Source organism: Monodon monoceros, unplaced genomic scaffold (assembly GCF_005190385.1).
Source record: "Monodon monoceros isolate NGI ecotype Baffin Bay Population unplaced genomic scaffold, NGI_Narwhal_1 Super_Scaffold_11, whole genome shotgun sequence".
NCBI lineage: Eukaryota > Metazoa > Chordata > Mammalia > Artiodactyla > Monodontidae > Monodon > Monodon monoceros.
This window is the reverse complement of record NW_021703767.1, coordinates 18,673,107-18,696,755: the sequence shown is the minus strand read 5'-3', so window position 1 is coordinate 18,696,755 and position 23,649 is coordinate 18,673,107. Positions and strand designations below refer to the sequence as shown.

The following is a 23,649-nucleotide window of genomic DNA, read 5'->3' as shown; positions in this document are numbered from 1 at the left end:
AGGCACAGAAACACGACCCTAAGTCACAGGAGCGTGGGCAACAAACCTCACTGTGTCTCAACGATTCATGCTGCTGCTCATGTTTTATACCTCTTACAGCATCAAATACGTATCTTCTGATACTTGCCTGCCACAGGTCCATTTATACATCACAGCTGTGCAGGGGCAGAAAACGTCTTTATGCTACAACCAATGTACTAAATAAAACTGGTAGAATTTCGGGTGGGTGCAAGTTAAGTAATGGGATCTCAAAGGAGTTAATCCATGACAGATATTTGCCCTTGTATGTGACCTAATACGATTTCTTACTTTTCACGAAAGCAAAACTTCCTGGTCTAGAACCCAGGTGATATTACAATATATTGTCATTTTCCTATACTACGGGTGAAACATTCATTTTGATTTTATTCATTTTTGTTTTTCTTCTGCCTCATTCTAAATGGCTCTGAAACCCTCTGTTACAGCTAATTGGTAGAGCCCCAGTGAAGAAGAAAAAGGATTCAGGACTCAAAATTCATTTATATATCAACTAAGCAAATAAAATAAACTACCTGAGGAGCCTACAATTCTTGTTGGAGTTTCCAGTTATAAGACCCTTGACTAATCAATCCCTAAAGGCAAATAATCTCCATTTGGAGTGTTTTGTTGGTTCTCCCTGACATTACCATGGCTGCTGGCACTCCTGACTTAAAATGGGCCCAAATACTTTCATGACTCTGGTGTGTGTGGACATAGTGGGGAGTAAGAATCAATCCCACGGTACTCACATACAAGAGGATATTCGAGATAACGTGGTCAGGAGTTGGTATAATAGCATATGATAATCAAATGTCATAATATATGCAGCAACAGACATATCTGAGCCTAGAGGAACAGGAGTGCGAATGTACCTGTCACTTTGGAACCTCTGATCTGCTGACACGGAGGAGTGTGCTCCAGATGTGGACAAGTGATAAAGGGTATCTCATTGTGATCCCTCCAATTATCAGCATTGCTGATCAGCCATCAACCTTGCATTTCGTAGCACTTTCTTTCTGGCAATGAGTAGAACATCAACGTCCTAGAGCAGTAAAGCTGATTTCAGAGGGAATTCTTTTTTTTTTTGCGGTACGCGAGCCTCTCACTGTTGTGGCCTCTCCCTTTGCGGAGCACAGGCTCCGGACGCGCAGGCTCAGCGGCCATGGCTCACGAGCCCAGCCGCGGAGCAGCATGTGGGATCTTCCCGGACCGGGGCACAAACCCGTGTCCACTGCATCGGCAGGCGGACTCTCAACCACTGCGCCACCAGGGAAGCCCTCAGAGGGAATTCTTGAGTGGGATGGATCACTTTTCATCTCTCACTCGTAACTGTATTTCTACTCTACTGTAGAGCACACAAGTGTTTGATCTCTCTGACCTTTTCTCTAACCCTTCTCTTTACAAAAAACATTGTCCATGTAATTTAAAAGAGAACCTTTCATTAGTCTGGGAGAGGTTGAGGGGTAGTCATGGGGTCAGCACTGGGGAAGCATTATGTTAATGCCTTTACACACGGTATTAGTAAGTATAAAGGAGATGACCAATGACTCTCCCAAGGGAGTGAGAAGAAAGAGCACATACTTGGGCTGAAGAAGTGTTAAGTGGTCAATGTCAAGTTCACAGCTGTGATATTATGCTATAAATGGGGAAAACGGGGTGAAGACTATTCAGGATATCTTTCTATTAATTCCTTCACTGCATGTAAATCTACAATTATCTGCAAAAAATGTAAAAGAAAAAAAATCTCACATTAAGAAACATATAAGAGGAACGTTGGTAGTTCAGTTTGCCTTGGAATTCTATCTTGTCTCTTTCCCTGAATCATTTATCGTTTCAGAGTAATTTCCCTGAAGGGCTACAAATTTCAGTTTGAGAAACGTTCCTTTAAATTCCTTTCTAGCACTAGAGAAATTACCAGGAAATCTATCCAATCAAGATCCTAACAAAGTAAAACAATTTTAAAGAGTTAAGCCTGAAATATATAATTTGAAAGTTCCATGACTAGATTCAGAGAAAAAGAAATCTTGAGACATTTTATTATTTTTTCAAGATATTTTAAATGCTTATGTTTACATTATTATTTTTCTGAATAGAGAAACTTTTTCCTTCCTAATCTTTCGGAAACACTGAAAAAATTCAGTGAAAAACATGCTTCATATTCATTACTATAATCAGCCAGTGGAAAATTATTTACAAAACCATCCACTAAATGTAGAGCATGTAAAATTAGACCTTATATAATTGTAACTTCAAACAGAATTCATCTGAAAATTAAAACTGCAGCTTCCTTTTCTCATCTTCATTCTCTTCTCAAAATCTAAAATAATAAATGAAAAGATGAACATTTAAAAATTATTTGCTAACTTTATTTTTTGAATTCCAAACCACCTTTGTTTCTATTCAAAGTAAATGTTACATATAATAATGAAGGAGAAAATTTGCCCAGAATTGAAGTAGGGATACTTCTCAAAGCGAATGTTTCAAGTTAGATAGAAACACAGGCAAGACTTAAACATCTAAGGAACTATGATCTTTGTTTATTCATATTTAATTCTTAGACTCTTAAGATCACACATAGGTTTCCTAATATTCACCTAGCTGAATTCTTCTGGCAAGGAAGGCTTATCTCTTCTTTTATAACAGCTCTATTCACCTTTCAAGACAAAGACCATTTAATAAACTGAAATGCTAGTGTACACACAACAGTATGAAAGTGTTCATGTGCTTAAAAAAAAAAGAGCATTAAGCATTTTATGTCTTTTAAGGTAGGTCCTTACTGAGATCTGTGCTGGTTTCAACACTAAATTCCATTATCTAAACATCAATACTATACAAATACAATATTTAATATTTTATTAAAATATCAATATATTATTAAAATATATAATATTTCCTACATTATATAAAATGATTATGCAATTCACTGTTCCAAATGAAATGCTTAACCACAAAAAATTAACTGAATAGATGTCAAATTGGAGCAAAATTTTTTATGGACCACCAAATTTAGAAAGCTAATTTTACACTTAAAAAAAAAAATTCAACATAAAGACAGCTGCGAAAGTGGCAACTAGGATAAGGAGAAAATCCCCATTTTCAAGAGTACAGTTATTATAATGCCTTCTTAAAAAGCAGAGCTAACAGAGTAGCAAGTAATTAGCTTTAAATAAAGCACTAACTAAAGAATAATCTCATACTGTAAAGCTTTTTATTATTATTTCATTTAAATAACTGAATTTCAATTATTCTAAGACTATAGGAATGTATGTGAAATAAAACCGTACATTATATGGAATGCATAAAGTTTAAATTTACAAATTTTGAGAAAGTAACCACTTGAATAATCAAACCAATCAAACTAGAGAGTTACTTATAGAAACCTAGGAATTATATATTCTGATATTGTTTAAAAAAACAAAAAAAGCATAATTCCTCCTATAATACAAGACTATGTACACAATTAAGGTTCATTTAGGATAAAAATGACTTAGCTGGCAGTTTTAAACTAGAGTAGAAACGGCAAATGTATGAAGACAAATATAATTTGGTCTTGTGACAAATCACTTGTTTAATATTAACAGTAAAATAAAATGAAACAATGACAGAAGTACAGAAACCTACTAAATATGCTTATCTTTGATATTTCAAATAAATGTTGATTTACCTGCCTAATCATTCAATCTGTTAATAATGAAAATGGCTGACCTCAATGCCGTTTTATAACTTCACTTTTCAGCCTCATTAAATCATTCCAACATGCTAGAAAACCAGTTATTTTTTAAGGATGTATTTTTTGCAAAAATAGATGCATGTACTTTTAATGGGTAAGAGTATTTATAATGTGCTTGCAAATAATAGCAAACAGTAATAAAAAAACATGTCCAATAGAAAATTCCCCTAATTGAACAATTGTGATCAGATATTTATTACCTACTAATCCTATTTTACTAAATAGAGGCATGTAAAATTAGGCAAGCAAATTTGAACTAAAGTCTTATGACAAATCTCACTTAAGCCCCAAATATGGGTTGAAATATATAAACAAATGATGGGAACAGATGTGCATGGTAATGAAATCACTGACTCAGAATGAAATGACGGGTGCTAATTTGTCACGGAAGTCTCTAGAAGATATCTGCAGTTGGCTTGCCTTTTTACTGAATTGTGTTGATTCTCTAAGGCTATCCAGTACATGTGTCATTCGAGTTACACCTGGCCCGATTCTCACTTCTCTCAATGATGAAAGATTACTTATAAAAAAGCCACCTGAAAAAGTACTTGTAAAGTGTTTAGACTAACCATACTCTCGTGTTGGTGATGCTGGTCACCAGCATTCACAAAAGGACACTGCTATTTTTCCTAATACCTTTGTTTCCTGTTTGTTATGGGAATAAACTTATTTGTCATCAAGCTGTGTGGTTAGTCTGAAGCACAATACAATATTATAAGAAGCTCTAAACTCTGATAAGACAAGATATCACGTCCTTTGCTGGAAATAAGAGGAAGAGGTTTTTCTTCTTGATTGAGAGGTGAGGTATGCTGGGATATCTGACTGTGTCCGGAAAACCACAAAAATAAAACTCTCTGATTTATACTGTTTGCTGACTTCCATGGTGTAAATACTCCCACCATTGCTATTTCAAGCTACCAATGGTAGTGGCTCACAAAATTCCTCAGTACTTGAATAATCAGCTTTTACAGGCTAGCAGGAGTCAGCTACACCATATCTATGAGAGGAAATAGGGGCACAGGTGAAACTAGGAACAATTATATAGTTTGGGAAATTGTAAGGATTTTCTAATTTGCTCAGTCATGAGAGTTGAATTTTTACAACATTACTCAGTAAGTAGACCTATCAGGATTCTTTCATACTTGGTGACGTTTGATACTACAGTAAGAGCAATGACACCATAGATAATGATGGTTTCACCACCATAGATAAGAATAATTTTCCTTTTCAGTTTCTTACTCTGTCTCAATCTAAATCTGCACAGTATGGGGGCATGTAATGATACTAGAGACCATTCCTCAAAGTGTAGCCAGCCAGTGGACCAGTAGGACCGGCATCACCTGGGACTCAGGACCTACCCCAGACCTACTGTCTTAGAATCTGTGTTTAGGAAGCACTTCAGGTCCCTTGTATGGGCATTAATGTTTGAGAAACACCATGATCAATCCCATCTTTTACAGGCAGTTAAAATGTCAAAAGTATCTATATATATATAAGATTCAATCACTTTCTAAAAAAGACCAGCGGGAAAGGATTAGTAAAAAGTTGCATAGGTTTTAGCTTATTAAAAGAAGGTACACATATTTGGGAAATGAGGGGTATAACATATTTTAATAGAGCTGAGAGATTCAAATGTATACATATACCAAAATCTTAATTTTAAGAGATTATCTATAAATATTTCTCTTACTCTGAAGTGCTGTCTCATGCAAAATCAAAGCAGCTTTGATACTTCTGCCTTAAATTTAACACCAACACAATATTTTTCTTACTCATATTTAAGTCTATGAAAACTCAGACTTCTCAGAAACCCAAATTTAAGTGATATTGTTCTTGTAACTTGTCAGAACGTTAGAAATATCAAATTTTTTATTTTTATTGGGGAAAAATAATTAAGAAAGCTGACATAAGATCGAGGATAGATCACTGAGCTTGGAATTTGCTTCCTTTGCACCACTTCTCTGTAAGAAAGAATTACATGGCATTTCTGTTACTGCAAGAAAACGATGTTTCTGGATATGAGAGTCAAGGATTGGAAAGATGGTCCTTTTCTGGGGTTCACCAAGCATGTCCGCCTCACCATGTTAAACTCATCCCTGTCATGGTACCCAGCAGAAAAGAATGGGTGGCTTCCAGCTGAAAACAGCAGTAACCCTGTTTGCTCTATGGATGGTAACCACCATTTGCTATTTTATGACAGGGGACCAGGTGAGAGTGAAGTTCTTGTGGAAGAATAAAAAACGAAACCCAGAAGGCAGTTTTCCTCTACCTCTCATTTGCCTACATGGCAAATATGCATACGTAATATTTTAAAAATAATAATTGTATGTTGATTTGTCTGTAAATATAAACTATGAGATTGTACATGACACATCAAATATGTTTTTATCTTACTAAATGAGTACTTATCAACTTTTTTAGCATATGTTTTACTTTACTTTTTCTTCTCAAATAAAAAAAAAGTTCACTGCTACCTACAATGTGCAAAGCATGGAATGAGGTGTTACGACTGACAGTAACATGAGACACAGTATTGTAGGGGTATTTCTCTGCTTGTGTATTTAAAGCCAGATATCACTGTCGACCTCAATGTCATAGCCCAGTGGTTTGCAACCAGAGAGATCCTGCCCCCATCCCCTCCCAAGGGACATGCATCAATGACTAAAGACGTTTTTGGTCATCACACCTAGTGGGTGCTACAGACATCTAGTGGGTGGAGCCAGGGATCCTGCAAAACATCCTACAATGGACAGGACTGTCTCCACAACAAAGAATTGTCTGGCTTAAAACATCGATAATGCTGAGGTCAGGTAACCCTGCCATAGTCCAAGTAAACACCAGGATTCATGCTGCGTTTTAGTAATTTCGCCCAATCACTCGACCAAAGCTACTGTGCAGCAGTCACCAGCAAGTCAGAAATCCTGGGTAACAAATGCTATGAAACTCCAGAAGAGATAGAATCATAAGAATTAGCCAAGAAGGTTGATCGTTTCTTCTATCACGAAACATCAGGAACTTAAAGTCACATGCAAGCAGCATGAAATTCCTGTCCATATTCTGTTCTCTGAAATTATACCCAACAAGAACATAAGTAAATTTAAGGGACAGAGACAACCCCACCCTCACAGTTAACACTGGAACTGTCTTACCACTATTAACTCAATATAGTGCACTTTTAACAAAGTGAACTATTCTAAACTCCTTTTACTGTTTCAAGAGTCTTCTAGTTTTGAAAATTTGCACTGCTGTCTTGAAGGCCAAGGGGTTTTCCTGAACATCGTTTTAAAAAATGTGATTTTATTCAAGTGTAGTTGATTCACAGTGCTGTGTTAGTCTCAGGTGTACAGCAAAGTGACTCAGTTATACGTACATATATATATATATCTACTTTTTTCAGATTCTTTTCCCTTATAGTTATTGTAAAATATTGAGTAGAGTTCCCTGTGCTATACAGTATGTCTTTATTGGTTATCCATTTTATGTATGTAGTGTGTATATGTTAATCTCAAACTCCTAATTTATCCCCACCCACTCCCTTTTGCCTTTGGTAGCAGTAAGTTTGTTTTCTATGTCTGTGAGTCTGTTTCTGTTTTGTATATATGTTCATTTCTATCTTTTTTTTTTAGATTCCACATATAGGTGATATCATATGATATTTGTCTTTGTCTGGTTTACTTCACTTAGTATGACAATCTCTAGGTCCATCCATGTTGCTGCAAATGGCATTATTTCATTCTTTTTTTGTGGCTGACTAATATTCCATTGTATAGATATACCACTGAACATCATTTTTGTATGAGATTCGTTCAGTCTTGCTTCCTCCTGACTTCTTACTCTTCCACTAACAGAATCCCAAAAGGTCAGATGTTGGAAGAGGTGGTAAGTTTTTATGGGGGCAAAATGATCCAAGGCTGAGAGAAAAAGGTGTTTAGGTTGAAATCCACCTTGCTTAAAAACTCCAGAAAGCATTTTTCTACAAGGCAACTAAATATTTCCATTAAAACGCACACTGTTACCTGCCCAAGGAATCAGAGTCCCTACTCAATCGGACATATGGATTAGCTAAAAATTAGCTGAAAATGACATGCATGTTTAGATGAACTGTTCTCCCATTTGCTGGATTTCTTTTACTAGGTTTGATGTTTTTCTTAATTGCAAACTCTGTGCTGTGGAAGTACATACAATTGTCAACATTTGCATATTTTTTTGAACAGCAACTGATTTGGGGAAAAGCATAAAAAAGACTAGAATTTTTAAAAACCTGGTTTCTGGACTTTAATTGAATTGGGCTAGAAATTTTTATTTTTAAGAAATTTAGACATAATTGTATTAAAATACCTTTAGCTGATTATTTCCTTTTCTAACATTGAATTGAAGAAGCTTGACACAAATAAAAGTGTAGAAGGTAAAACTAACTAAGCACTACTAGCCATGTAAAATTTCAAACAAAATTAAGTTCAAAAATATAATTTTCTAGGTGGCAATGCAGATCTTTGTGAATATACTAAACCACTGACTTCTCTACTCCATGGTATGCAACCTATATTTCAATAAATTTGTTACTAAAAATAGAAAATTATATATATATACACACCACACACAGTTTTTTCTATGGCTCTGTCTCTCACTCCTACATTTTAAGCAAACGATTTGAGTGGGCTTTCTAAATTGGGACCAATAAAATACATGGAAAGAAGCTTGTTAATGCCGCGCTTCACTCTGCCTCTACCAAAGCATATATCAAACACCTCAAAATCAATGGCTGTGGTGCCATGGGGCACAAAATAATAAGGCTGCCACCTGTCACATCTATACCCAGTGTTGATACTAGTTCTCTCAAAGTCATTAGAAAGGATGCTACATTCTGGTCCAGGAACAGGAGTGGATCTTACTTGCCTGTGGTCATAACACAGTGAGGTAAAGACTTCCTCCACAGGGAGCAGCCATTATCCCTTTGCCCTGTTCACAAACCCAAAATGGAGCTTAATTTTTATTTTGGGCCAGTGCGCTCCTATGAGGCGCCCAACAAAAGTATGTGAGTACACTTCTATGTTTGCAGCAAGTCAAGCTCACAGTTTTCTCCAAACTTTGTGAAAAGCTAAATATGAATGATAAGCAAGGATCGTATTTGTGAATTATGGGATACCTTGCAAGAGGCACATTCATTACAGATGGGTCACACCGGAGACGTGAGAATCAGGCTAAGCTTTGTTTGCTCTACCCTTGAGATCAATGCAAGTTGTTTTGATTTATTTATGGTACTTCTTGGATTCGTTCTATTTGGTGCTCCATTAACTGGCAAATCCCTATTCTCCTTTAAAAATCATTCAAACGACAACTTCTTGGCAATGCTTAGTGGAAACTTCTGTCCCTGGGTGAGCACTTTCCTTTCCCTGTGTGCCAAAGTTCTTCCCCAACCAGGTCAGAGAGACTGATTTCTCCCCAAGACTGAGTGTACAGCTATGTCTGGAAGCAACCTGAGTGAACCACCCTCTTCATATCCCTGTGCCCTCAGGAACCGGTGCAATGCCCAGTACCTAGGAGTGCCTGGTCCACGTGGGTGGAATGTACAGCAGCAAATCACATGATGCTTCTTAGAGATTAATGGTAACCAGAGGGAGAAGAACAATAGTTTAATTCTGTGGGGTCAGTCACCCCGCCCAAGGCAAGCAACATTTAGATCAAACTTTTCAACTTCATCATCATATGGTATGCTTAAATTGCGACCTCTATCAGTGTCTCTGTCCATTTAATAGATGAACTTCCAAGAGGTTTAAAATACCCTCAAGAAATGAAACTCCATCTTGAAATGCAGTGGCATTTAATACTATCTTGGTTCAATTTTCAGCCAGATATAAAATTTAACTGCAGATACTTAAATATACAATATATTCACAAAAGATATTTCAATCAAGAAACCAAGTTTAAGCTGGGTTTTTCCTTAACATATGTCCATAAATATCAGCTCTATGATACCAATAGAAATGGATACATCACAGTTATGCTTTTTATAATTACAAAAGACAGTCTGTTGGCTTACCTTTGGCATTCCTAATTAGTAGTAAACATTAGTTCTCTGGAGGATTAAAATGATGTGTATAACCAGGGCAACTACAGTAGCTTAGGTTAATTGAGCACTTACTGTCCACCAGGAACAGTGCCAAGTGTTTCCTGTGGATTACTTCATATATTGCTCACAAAATGGTTAAAATTAGGTAGGTATTATTAAATCCCATTTTCAAGAGGGAAGCAATGAAGCATAAAGGTTATTTCACTGATACAAATATACTAAGTTAGTAGGTTGTAAAGCCAGGATTCGACCCTGAGCAGCCTGTCCTTGTAAAACAAACTGAACACTTAGAATGTGCCAGGCATTATACGGTAAATACTTAACAGGAATCATCTAAAGTAATTCATATAAAAAACATGCAACATCATATCAGCATCTATAAAACACACATGAAAAGACAGACTTACCAAGGTTATGTAACTGGCCCAAAGCCAAAAAACTATTAAAAATTCTCTTTTTAAACACTTTACTAGTCTGTCTCTAACCATATGAAAACTACCTTAATGAAATTTACTTGGTATGGTAAAATATGAAATATAAAAACTTCTTAGTATGTTTCTAATGATCAGTATCAGAGGTTTCCTATAAAGGCTTGAAAAGTAAATATTTTCAGCTTTGCAGGCCACATGGTGTCTTTTGCAACTATTCAACTTCACCTCTGTAGCATGAAAGCAGCCATAGATAATATGTAAACAAATGTGATTGGTTGTATCCAATAAAACCTTTTGATTAGAAAATAGGTGATAGCCCGTTTTCAGCCCATGGCCACAGTTTGCCGATACATGGGCCATGGCCATAGCTTGAAATATTAATAATAATATCATTATTATTTAAATAAGAATTCTAAAATGTAGGAAATGCTCAGAGTGAAATAATAGTAAGATGAATATATGCTATAGCAAAGGAATACACATTTACAAGGGAACACAGGTGAAACTGAGCTAGTATGTATTTAAATATAAAAGGAAAAACAAAAAATTGACATTAGGGTGGTAGAAATACTCTGGTCCATCTGGGTTCAAATCGTGGCTTCACCACTTACCAGCTTTGTGACCATGGATAATTTTTAAAAAATTTCTCTCAGCTTTAGCTGCCTTGGCTTTAAATGGGCAAGTAAAATTTCTACCAGTCAGCACAAATTAATCAAGGATTAACAGACAGAATCACTGCCCTAAAGGGCAAGGGGAGTGGTGCAAACACAAGAAATTCCAGGCTGATCTGCCACAATACTGTAACAGTCAATTCCTCACCACACCTTCCACAGCAGCAAAGCGCTGAGCCATCAGCAGAGATGTAATGAATATGTATTTGCTGAATCAATGAACATACGGAAAAAAACAGTGTTACTCTGGATGGACAAAACTGGCTAGCTTAACTCACAGACTATGTCATTTATTACAATACTCATGTTTAATCGGAGTTTAAAATTCACGATTGAGTCACAGATTACCTGGATGTCTTAGGTTTAGGAAGTGCAATCCCTTCTCAAAACACAGAAAATTAGGAGTAAGTGTCTAAATACACTATTATTGTACTCAAATTGGTATTGGCTTATTCCACTAGGTCAAAACAACAGATCCAATCTTTCTCCTCTGGAATCAGTAACATAGTCAGAACTGACATCTTCTACTTTGGTATCAATGATTCTAACACAATATGGCATGCTGAAATGTCCTATATTTTTCTTCCCTCTGCCTATTTCTTTCAAATTTTAATGGGTTACAAAACTATTGAGTTTTTTTATGAAGTACATGGAAGACTCGTATGAGTGGCAGTATGTTGGTAATGAAGAATGTTCATTATTAAGTATGGTTGTAAATCACATTTTCTCTCGGGCACTGAAACATTAACACTGGACACTAGAGGGTAAGCCTCTTTTCAATCTCTCTGCTTTGCAAGTCATTTCCAACTTTTATTCTCAGCACAGGAGCAGGCTACTCGTAATTAGAGTTTTACAAAGTTAGCAATCACCTATTGGCATTGACATTGTTCTTCATCAGGGAAGAGCTGTAACTCACCTCCTACACCCAGGGTGTGCAGGGAAAAGGCTTTAGATGACTGGTCGCTTTAATGCTACCAACAAAAACTTCTTCTACTCCTTTATCAGAATTAGCTGGGAACACAGAAAACTCTCCGACATGGATGCAATATACCACATGTTTCTCCTCTTAGGTCTCCTTTCCCAGAAAGACTTGCTTCAATCATAGCTTTTGCCCATTTCAGGAGTCTTAGATGGATGCATGGATTCCCACTAAAGGCTCTTCTATCTCTAGCAATAACAGTTGGTACCTCTAAATGATCAGGTATTTGCTTTCGTAGGTCACTTTTAATGCTCTTCTTGACATCAGCATTATTAACTTATCTTTTAAGGCTAGTTTCTTTTATTTTTTTAATCTTTAGCCTGGAGATTTTTTTCTAAATTCTCTTTTAATTGCCTTTGTCTTTCTATAAAAATACCAAAACATATATGTCCCTCTATGTTCTATCTTAATACCTAATAATGCTACACATAGAGAAAAACTGAAACAAAAAGAACTGGACTTTTTCAGCATGTAACAAGACCATATTATCTCAAGAGAGTTCTGTCTTGGTTTGGAATACAGGCATAAGTTTATGTGACATTCTCTCACATACTGAATAAATTATGTCACTCCCTGTTCACCCATCCCCTCAATAGCGGTAACATAAAAACAAAATCTCTTCATTGTTTCTACTAGAAAAATCCTTACCACATAGCAGGTCCTGAATTGATCACCCTCAGTTAATACCCATACTTGCCAGCCTGTCATTAAAGGTCTCCATATTGTAGGCCCAACCTAATGTCCTGTAACCCTCTTATGGAAGATTTACCTGCTCTAGTTTAAACTGGACTAACCTTGTCTCCCAAGCATGCCACCTACCTTCCCAAGGCACCATACTGACTTTGTTATTCCTACTGACTCTAAAGTAGGCTACGAGAAAATCCATCAGTAGCTCTACCACCAGCCCTTCCAGTTCCCCTTCAAATGCCATCTTCTTCATAGACCCTTCCCTGATCAATCTCCTATTCTTTGAAGTAGGCTCTGGGCTCGTAGTGTTTTCACAGCACACTTTGTATTTCTTTGACTTATGTTTCCTACTAGGCTTTAACATCCATGAGGGTCAGCTATCCTGTGTATTCTCATCTCATGATTGATCCACTGAGCCCAGAAAAATGGCTCATCCCAAAGAGGTACTCCAAAAATGAATGTTGAATAATTGGACAACGATTATTATGCAAACAGCTATCTTGATGGAGAGCACAAGAACTTGAGTCCCACAGCAGAATACTAGCTGCTGTAATTTGTAGTCACACAACTTTTCGGTTTCAAGAAGAAGTAGCCCTGTAAAATATGTCTTTCCCTGCTAGGAAAATAGAAGCTAACAAGTTCATATAGCCAGATCTGCCACAAATCGTCCTAAGGGGTACACGAAAAGCATCCTGAAAAACAGTACCTCCAACAAAATATGCATTTAGTTAAATGTGTATCTACTCTACATGCTAAATTGAATAAGAAGTTGTCATTACGTAGGGAAGGATAAAGTTAAACAATCTATCTGGTACTATATGTATATTTTTAAAGAATATGTGATACCTTCAGTGGATTTTAAGCTAACCCTGAGTGTTCAACTCAGAATAATCTCAGTTTTAAAAGCTGCAAGTTAGGGCTTCCCTGGTGACACAGTGGTTGGGAATCCGCCTGCCAAGGCAGGGGACATGGGTTCAAGCCCTGGTCCGGGAAGATCCCACGTGCCACAGAGCAGCTAAGCCCGTGCGCCACAACTGCTGAGCCTGCGCTCTAGAGCGCGTGAGCCACAACTGCTGGGCCCACGTGCCACAACCACTGAAGCCCGTACAACGCAACGAAGAGTGGCCCCCCGCTCACTGCAACTAAAGAAAGCCCACGCACAGCAGCGAAGACCCAACACAGCCAAAAATAAATAAATAAATTTATTAAAAAAACAATAAAGCTACAAGTTAAAGAAATGCGGAACTTCGAAACTACTATGTTAAGTGAAAGAAGCCAGACACAAGTGACTACGTATGACCTCACTTATATGAAATGCCTAGAAAAGGTAAATCTGTAGAGACATAAAGTGGATTAATGGTTGCTGGGGGCTGGCAGTGAGAACAAGAATTAACTGTGAATGGGTGTGAGGGTTTGTACTGGGATGATGAAAATGTTCTAAGATTGGATTATGGTGATGGTTTCACAATTTGGTAAATTTATTAATGCCATTGAATTATACACCTATACACTTAAAGTGAATGAATTTTATATGTAAATTATACCTCAATAAAGTTATAAAAAATGCAGTGAAGGGAAGAAGATACTACAATGATCACCAGGAGTCTACTTGAGGCAAAAAAGTAGCCCATTTTAAACTCCAATTTAACAACAGAGCAGAAATCATTTTACTTTAATAAAAGTGAGAAAAAGACCTACAATGTTGTAGCGTTTGTGGATAGACTTTAAAAGTATTTGCAATACATTAAAACAATAATTCTGTCCACACTCATTCAATCTAATCCTAGGACCATCTTTTACTATTTGCAAAACAAATGCATACGCTTTAAGAAAGGCAACTCAACAGTTCACTAGCTTTGGTTGTTTAATGTAAACTGAATCCTTGCTTTTATTTCATGGAGACAAAAAGGAAGTCTTTTAGTTCATTCTGTTTACGACATTTCCAATAGGAGCATTAATGAAACAGAAAAAGAAAGTCTAAGATAGTAACACTACATCTACCCCTCACTGTCACTTCCCCCCAATAAAATACTGTAAAGGCAACACAAGTCATCCAAGTTAAATTTCACAGCAAAAAATAATGTGATACCAAATAGCCTTCTTTTGCTTTAACGAAATCTAATTGCAACTACTCACTCAACCAAAATTTATTGAAAAGTTTCTATAAGGCAGGCACTCTGCATCATATTAAGTAAAGCCCAGTCTTTGACATCAAGGACCTCACAGTCTAGATGTGAAAGTGGGTGTAATAAACATCCACTGTCAGGAGAATACCAAGGAGGTTGCCTAACTCAGCCTTTGTCAAATGACATGGTCCCCAGTTAGGTGGAGTTTTACAGAACAGTGTACCAAGTAGCATACACAAGGCACAGAACAGACTGTAAAATCAGCATTTCATGTTATTTGAAATGAACTGTTAGACTGCTTGTTCAACCAAAAAGAGTTCAACAAGCACAAGACAACTTGTTCTTATGAATTTTTATTTTTGGTTGGGGGACGCAATGGTGGTAGGGTGGATAAAAATTTCAAACTCTGGTGTGATGCTTTCCTTTTCCCCAAGAAAGAAAATCCAAGTAAACAGTGGATTACCTCGGACCACCTCTTCCACAGACTCCGTGGTGGTGGTCGTGGTAGTGGCGACGCTGGTGGTCCTCTCCGTGGCCTCTTCATAGGGCTCCTCCGCTTCTTCCTCTACCTCATCACCATCCTCTTCATCCTCGGCTTCCTCTTCCTCAACATCAGCCACCTCTTCCTCCTCTGCTACTTCCACGACTTTGTCTTCACTGGATCAGGAAGGAGAAATAACAACAATAGTCATTTAAACAAATTTCAGGAGAGGAAAACAAAAAATCAATGACGAGGAATTTTGGACATCTGAGAGGAAATTTGACATTGAATAAAAACACACACAAGGTTTGAAGCCAGCAGGTCAGAAATGAATTCCAGCTCAGTATAACTGCAACTTTTTACCCCTGAGCACAGCTCTTCTTAGTTTCTGCAGTTGCAAAAAAGAGAATACCCGGATTCCAACTGTATGACATTTTGGAAAAGGCAAAGTTATGGAGACCATAAAAAGACCAGTGGTTGCTAGGAGTCTGGGGTAGGAAGGAAGGGATGAATAGGCAGAGCACAGGGGATTTTTAGGGCAGTGAAACTGCTCTGTAAGATACTGCATCAGTGGATATCCACTAATACAGTGTATGTACAACATCATGCATTTGTCAAAACCCTAAGAACTGTACAATACAAAAAGTGAGCTCTAATGTAAACTTTACTGTAATAATAATGTATCAATATTGGTTCAAGCATACAATGCTAATGCAAAATGTTAATAATGCAGTGGGGAGAGCTCTCTGTACTTCCTGTTCAAATTTTTTCTAACCCTAAGACTGCTCTAAAGAATAAATCTATTAAAAAGGCTGGGGTGGGGGGAGACCAAAACAAAGTTTACTGTGTTACCAGGATTACTTCTCCTCCTGTATGTGAAAATACCCCACAGCACCTGCAGAGTAGATATTCAATAAGGGCAGGTGGAAATTCGTTCAAAATTACTATTGAAAGTTTAAACTGGAAATGAAAGGGGAAGAAGAAATTGGCTTAAATAAGCCTGTAAGCTCAATGGTCAGGGATGCCTACTGAAACTACACCTATGCTCCCTTTTGCTAGTTGTGTAAGCTTTCTAGAATATCAGATATCTCTTTGGCTCCCAAATTTCAGTGAGCAACAAAAGGGTGCACCTGAAAGGCTTATTAAAACACAGATCACCAGGCACCACCCTCAGATTTCTGAATCAGTGGTGGGACAGGGCCTGCGAATTTGCCTTTCTAACAATTTCCCAGGTGATGCTGACACTGATGGTTGGGGGACAATATTTTGAGGACCACTGAAATATGCAACACTGAGAATAATGGTAACAGATAGGCAGTAAGTCACAGTAAAATTGGGAAGGGGATCAGAAATAATATTTATGGCATTAAACATGTATATACTTAATCAGTGGCAAGTAATAAATCAGCAAATTTGGATGGCCAAAGAAGAGTATGTCTAGAACAAAATCAGAAGGTCCAAGTAAGATATTCTTGTGGCAGTCATATACCTGCCAGTACAGACATGGTCAAGAGCATCTGGAAGATGATAAACGAAGATAGGAATCTAGGTGTTAAACAGTGACAGTATCTCATGTGCCATCTGGCTGGAGAGGAGAAATAGATATTTCATCCTTGATCAGATCACAAAATCAATACAGGAAAAAGATCTAGATGTGTGGAGGACTTCACCTCCCCAGAGCATCTGCCACAGTTCTATTTAACAAGAAGCACTAGGGGAATAGGATTGAGAACTGCCATGTTGACATTTAAATTTTACCCCAGAGTTGATTCTTGCCCACAAGGAGAAGCTCATTGTTTGGGAGACATGACAGGAATCTGGAGAGTTTGTGTCAGCCACAACCTGGAGCCTTGGGATGCTAGTGTGAGTTCGGCATTGTACAGAAAATCAGATTTCAAACATGTTAGGGAAAGAAAATGGTAGGATTCCATGGTGTACAGGGACAGAAAGGAATATGGCAAAAGGCTTTCAAAGACTGAAAGTCTGACAGGAGAGCCACAAGTACTGAGGGTGAAAAAGAGAAAGATATGTAAAAAGTTGAATATAGCACTAGAAAGAATTCCCTCTGCGATGACCTAGAGAGGTGGGATAGGGAGGGTGGGAGGGAGGCTCACGAGGGAGGGGATATGGGGATATATGTATGCATATGGCTGATTCACTTTGTTGTACAACAGAAACTAACACAGTATTGTGAAGCAATTATACTCCAATAAAGATGTATTAAAAAAAAAGAAAGAATTCCCTGATTAACTCAGGATTTGAAGGACTTTTATAAGTTCTAAAAAAGTGTGTATAACCCCCCATCCCCCAAGTGGAACGCCTTCTAAATTCTGACTAAATATGACTTACAGATAATAAATGGACACATCAAAAGCAGTTGAAATATGTGGTTAAATAAGAGAATAAGGAGAAACCTATTTGGCAGAGTAAAATCAATAACTTATTTATAGATAAATTATTATTAATTGAACAAATGAAGTGTTAATACAGAGAAAACCCTAACCAGTTATTTTAACACTTCCATGAGACCGTGAAAAATAGGTAAGAAGAGGAAGAGAAACATTCGCACTGATAATCAGATGGTATAAGCCTTCATCTGCTTAGAGATAAGTGGGGTATGATCATTGATTTCTTGATTGCCTGATTTCCTGCACAAAAGTCTACCACTTAAGACAACATTTCAAAAGAATTCTAAACTCAACAGTTGCTTAGACGCCAATTTTACCCAGGATACTGCCTCTCTATTTTTCTACAGAATCTTGATGTTGTACTGCCAGTGAATAAAATAAAGATGACCTAATGCATGCCATCAGCCAATTTCTTGTGTTTGAGCTCTCTTCTGTGTTCAATCAAATCATAGGCACCAATATTCTTTAATTATCCAGATTAAGTAGACAATTCAGGTAAAACTAGGGAGAGAAATCAAATCCAATGAGTCTTCTCCTTAAATCATGACATGTGCATGCTGTCCTGAAGCACGGATGGAGTGACAGGGTCCAGGTATGTGACCCAGGGTTAAGACAGCACTGTGCTTCCAGGTGGGATGGTGAAAACATGACCCTGGGTCCCAGACATCTCTGTTATGACTTGAATGTTACATTTAAAACTCCAAACAGAAAACATGTGTATAAAAACAGCTGTGTTTAAAGTGATCTGAATTCTAGTATGTGTGGAGCCATGAAAAAGAGTGAAATAGATGCCCACCTTCCATCACTGCATCTGCCTGAGCAATTTACTGGCATCATAACAAGGAACAGAGACATATAATATTTCAGCTGGCTGAGGAATTAAATTACTTGGCCTAAGAGAACTCGCGTCCAGTTCTTATTACCATAGCTTTGATTTCTGGAATTAAATTTAGATGTCCACGAATTCAATGATCTATTTGGACACCATTAAAACAGTAGCACACAGTTATGTTTTAAAGATGTGGCATCTTCCCAAAGAAGGCGCAACATGCCAACATTACAACTTCCAGCTGCAGTTTTCATAAATAACTGGAAACACAGAAAGGGGAAAAAATATTTTCCACCTTTTTTTCAACTGCTGGACAGCTTTGTTCTGTGATGTGACCAAGGTGAGCCGGTTTTAGAGAGGTGATCGCAGTGGAAGAAAATGCGAGGAAGGGCTAGTTTATGGAAACGTGAGGCTGAGCGTTTCCTTACAAAGAAGCCACAATAAAATAGTCCCTTGAGAACACGGTGGAATATTCATTCACTCACACATTTTAGCATCTGTCAATTTAAAGCAGACAGCTTTTAAATTCCAATAATAAAAAATACTTCTAAAGCATGAGGGAACTATCTGAAAATGCTCATCATCTCAGGAGTATCTGAATTAAATAAGAAGGTTAAAGGGTCAAAGGGACATTATTTTGAGGAAATAAATCACTGATGCTAAAACTTCATGTGTCAGCACACAAGACTTCAGTTTGGTGAAGGATAGACTGCATCACAGCGGTAGCTCTTCTTGTATTTCTAAGTCAAGGCTGACCTTGATTCCACTTGCCATTGCCTCCCTGATAATCCCTTTAGATAGTCAAAGGTTTTTATTCATATTTTAAGTCCTTTCTGTTTAAGTATGCAAAACAATTCACCATTTGCATTCTCTAAAAAAGCTATATTTATTCTTTCATCATCTCTGTTAAGACTGATGTTTTTTTCCGCTTTGTAGGACAAAGGAGAGGAAATGGCAGAGAGAAAGCTGATTCCCATGGTTTATGTGAATTGGACAATCACGAGACCTGAACTACTTCAGTGATGAGGGGAGAGTGAAAACAGAACAGCTGTCAGCTCCCAAAATGTAAGGACCACCTGGGGGCCAGAAGGGCAAGTCTCAACAGGAAGACACTCAGACACTTCCGTGTTGATCTAGAACGGGGAAGAAAGAGTCTCCCAGGGCTGGAAATAGAGAAAGAAAATAAAGCAAAATTTTGAAAAAAGGAAACAGACAGTTCTTTCCCACCCATTCCTCTCCAGGTCTTAGTGCTGCCAGTTTAGCCTGGAAGGTACAAAGGCTGGATAAGTCAGTTTGTCCCAGGAGAAAGCAGTCTCTGAAATTATTGCTGTTAAATTAGGAAAATTGGAAGCTGCCAGAAAATGTGAGAAAGTGGGAAGCATATTCTTCCTGGTTCTGAGTAAATGTTTCAAGACGGGGGACAGCTAAGTAAGAAAAAGCCACTCTCTCTCCCACCTAAAGGCACCATTAGAAGCCAAACATATAAGACACAAGACACACCGCCTGATTCCATTTATATAAACTATGAAAACACTTACTCCTCGCCACTGATAGAACTCAGAGGAGTTGTTACACGTAGGCAAGGGGAAGTTTAGTGACTAGGAGGAAACAGGAGACAGGCTTCTGCGGGCTGGCAAGGCTGTGTTTTGATCTGGGTGTCAGCCATCTGGCTGTGTTCAGTTTTGAAAATTCATCGAGCTGTACACCTGTGTGACGTGCACTTCTCTTTATGTACATTACAGTTTAGCAAAAAGGGTTAAAAAGGAGAGGACACTGCTACTGTAATGCCTCACTCTTCTTAAATACTCTCACGACTGGCCTAGAATAAGAGCTTGTTAATTAATAAAATTGTTATCTTCAGAGCCTCCAAATCTGAAAAAATAAGCCTCCACTCCAAGCCCCCAACCCCCTATGGGCACAAATTATAAGGAGCTGAACACACACAAAAAGAGAAGATTATGATGCTTACAAATCTATGGCTCCTTCAGTCATGGCCTCACTGAATTAGTTAAGTGACTAATTCCCTAAATTAATTCATCAGTTTAGATATTTCGTAAATGAATTTGATGCTCATAGGATTCAATCCATCATATGTTGATGATTACTAAAAAAAAAGTTATCTACCTTGAATGTACTGTCCGAATCTCTGTTACCTATAGGTAATACCTAAAACTGACCCCCACTTTAGCAGTCTACTGAATTTCGGTATAGTTGTTTTGATGGCATTCCTGAGGTAGTGGGTATTATTAATTTGTCAATGAAAGGATCTCTGAGAATCTGATTCATCTCTCCTGAAAAATGCCCTGCAGCAGAAACTGTTTGAAACCTACCCCAAAGCCACTCTTAACTCCTTTCTCCATCCCTTTTTTGACCAGAGAAAGTAAGAAACCAAACACTCCATGCCCTTGGGGACAGGGAAAGGCCATGTGACCGAGATATTTCTGGATAATCAGATGCCAGAGGATACCTGCTTGGACTTTTAGGTGGGGCTTTTAGGAGGGTTCTTACTTTCCAGATGAGAAAATTCCTACTGATGATCAGAGCGCTTTTGTTTCTTTAGCCCCTGCTCTTCTACTTAGTCTCCGCCTGGAGGGGCAACAGCCAGCTGTCAATTGTTAGGTGATAAACATTAGGACGCAGAAGCTGATTTAGGATGGTGGGGTGGAAAGATACAAAAAGGTGGCATCTTTGTATCACTGCACCAGCCCAGCACTCCTACAACCAATGACTGGGTTTCTGTTACTTGCAGCTAAAGGCATTCCTTGCAGGCTGTTCACTAGCTTACTCTGGACCTCAGGTCACAGACTCCTGCTTTAGGAAGATAAGGACCAAATTGAGACACCAAAAATTCATGATTCAGGCATTAGGGGTGAGCTAGATAGGTCACAACCTTAGTCTAAACTAGGATGTATCATCATTCTTACACATTTAATGAATCCCTATTCCAGGAGAGATAATCTACACTAATTACTGAGTAATAGACGTACTGCATACTAAATGCTTTAGAAATTCCAAGGGGAAAGTGATTCTCCTGAGCTAGAGGTGTTGGATCTGGTAGGACGTGAAAAGTGGGTGTGAGGATGAAGAAGAGATATCCTAATAATGCACGAGCAGGAATAACAAGTACCTAAGCCTGACTACAACGGAATTTTACACAGGTTTTGGGTTTTAACAGCGATGCATGTTCAACTGCGGAGACCAGGTATTCAGATATTTTTTCTTCAGTCAGTGAACAGTTGGGTATTTGAGTTGAGAGAGATGTGCACCGATTGATAATCAGCAAAAAACAAAAGGGTAATGCACTAATTCGCCCATCCATCTGACCATTCCATTAAGTGCCTCTCAAAGCCACACACCAGCGATTCAATCAACAGCACTGACTGTGCTTTTACCAAGTGCCAGGTGCTATTCCAGGCACCGGGGGTAGATGAATGAACACGACAAAGCCTCTGCTTTCTCGGAACATATTTTAGTGGGGCAGGCACAATATGAGCAAATAAATAACAAAAAAATAATGCAAAGAAGTTGATTGAGAAAAGAAAGGCTAATGTGTTAACCAGTGGCTATAACAGATGTGTGTGTGTGGTGGGGGGGGCAGTGTAGGGGGAGCATTTCAGATAGGACAATCAGGGGAAGGCCACTGAGAAAGTGTCGTGGGCACCGAGACTTGGAATGCTGAAAGTCAAGGTGGGCGGATGGCTAAGATAGGAGTAAGAGAATGTGCAAAGGCCCTGAACGCAAGGGCAAGCTTAGCATGATCATGAAAAAAAAAATACAACAAAAAGCCAGTGAACCTGCAGGGAGTGAGGCAGGGGGAAGAAGCGTACGTTAGGGTGGTAGAGACAGACAGGTGGGGCATGACCCAGCAAGGCCATGCTGGTTATGGTCAGAAATAGCATGTTTATTTATATGCAATGGGAATGACTAAATCCGATTTGCTTTAAAGATGACTCTGGTTGCTGGGTGGAGAGTGGGCTATAGGGAGGTGAGAGCAGAGCTGGGAGCCTGGTTAGGGACACATGCTGGGAGCCAGAGATACACTGGGGCGCAAGGGTAAATCACGTGGGCTAACAGCCAAAAGGACAATGATATCATCATCTGTATAAATGTAAAATTGCTACTGTGATAACAATTACGGAGGGCTAGGAGACCCAAACAAATGAGATCTGAACAGATCTGGGGGTGTATAACAAGGCATCCACGAGGAAGGGCCCTGAAATGTGGCCTAAAAAAAGCCCCAAATTAATGAAGTCCAGAGGCTAAAGACAGCTGTCGAAAGGCAGAGTAGGTAGAACATGTGCAAAGGTCCTGTGGTAGAGGGGAGAGGAAAACTTGAGTGCCTGAAACAGAGCAGCTGACAAGAACACAGAGTGCTCAAAGAAGGACAAATGAGCAGTGGCGTGGAGCAGGGGGTGGCAAACTATGGCCCGTGACTTGTTCCTGGACATCTTGTGAGCTAAGGGTGATTTTCACATTTTTAAAGTGTTATAAGATGAAAAGGAAAAAAAAAAATCACACAGAAAAAAAAATATGTGGCCCTGCAGACCATATGTGGCCTGCAGAGCCTCAAATATTTATTATCTAGCTCTTTACAGAAATACTGCTGACCCCTGGCATAGAGGGTAGGCTGGGCTGGGGTGGAGATGGGAAGAATGGGAGGCTGTGCTGTGTCCTGATCTGAGGACAAAGGAGATACAAGAAAACAAAGAGAGAGGCCTCACGGGCTCTAGGGTGTCCAAGTTCTAAAATTCTACAGCAGAAGCAACGTGATCCCTGCCTCTCACCTTCTTCAGAGAGGGCAGAATGCAGGCTCCAAGGAGGCGAGGCTCTTCGGCACGGCAGAGTGGTTCAAAGTATGAACTCTGGGGCCAGACTGCCTGGATCTGAATCTCAGCTCTGTGACCAGGAGCAAATTACTTAACCTCTCTGTGCCTCCTTATCCTTGTTAAAACTTGCAATGTACTTAGAAGAGCACCTGACCCACAGCAAGTATCACATAAGAGAGAAATAAAGCCAAGGCCACAGGCACAGTGCCTTGGCATGGCATGTGGCTCAAGCGTATAAATGAATGAATGATGTCATGACTAAATCTCAAGGGGATAGTCCTCCAAAACACTCAGAACTGAAATAATCTATGACAATTACATGAAGAGGCTGACTTTCTTTATTAGAAAACATAAAAGAGTCAGATGTTAGGCAGTCCTAGGAAAGATCTTAAG

The 23,649-nt window shown here is 38.5% G+C and overlaps 1 protein-coding gene across 2 annotated transcripts in view; it reads right to left on the bottom strand.

The window, feature by feature from the left end:
- Positions 1–23,649, bottom strand: part of APP (amyloid beta precursor protein) — a 277,963-nt gene that overhangs the window by 107,608 nt on the left and 146,706 nt on the right. For both annotated transcript variants that reach the window (XM_029213882.1, XM_029213881.1), the window contains exon 6: positions 15,176–15,369. In XM_029213882.1, the coding sequence (XP_029069715.1) occupies positions 15,176–15,369 (194 nt within the window). The remainder of the gene's footprint in view (positions 1–15,175; positions 15,370–23,649) is intronic.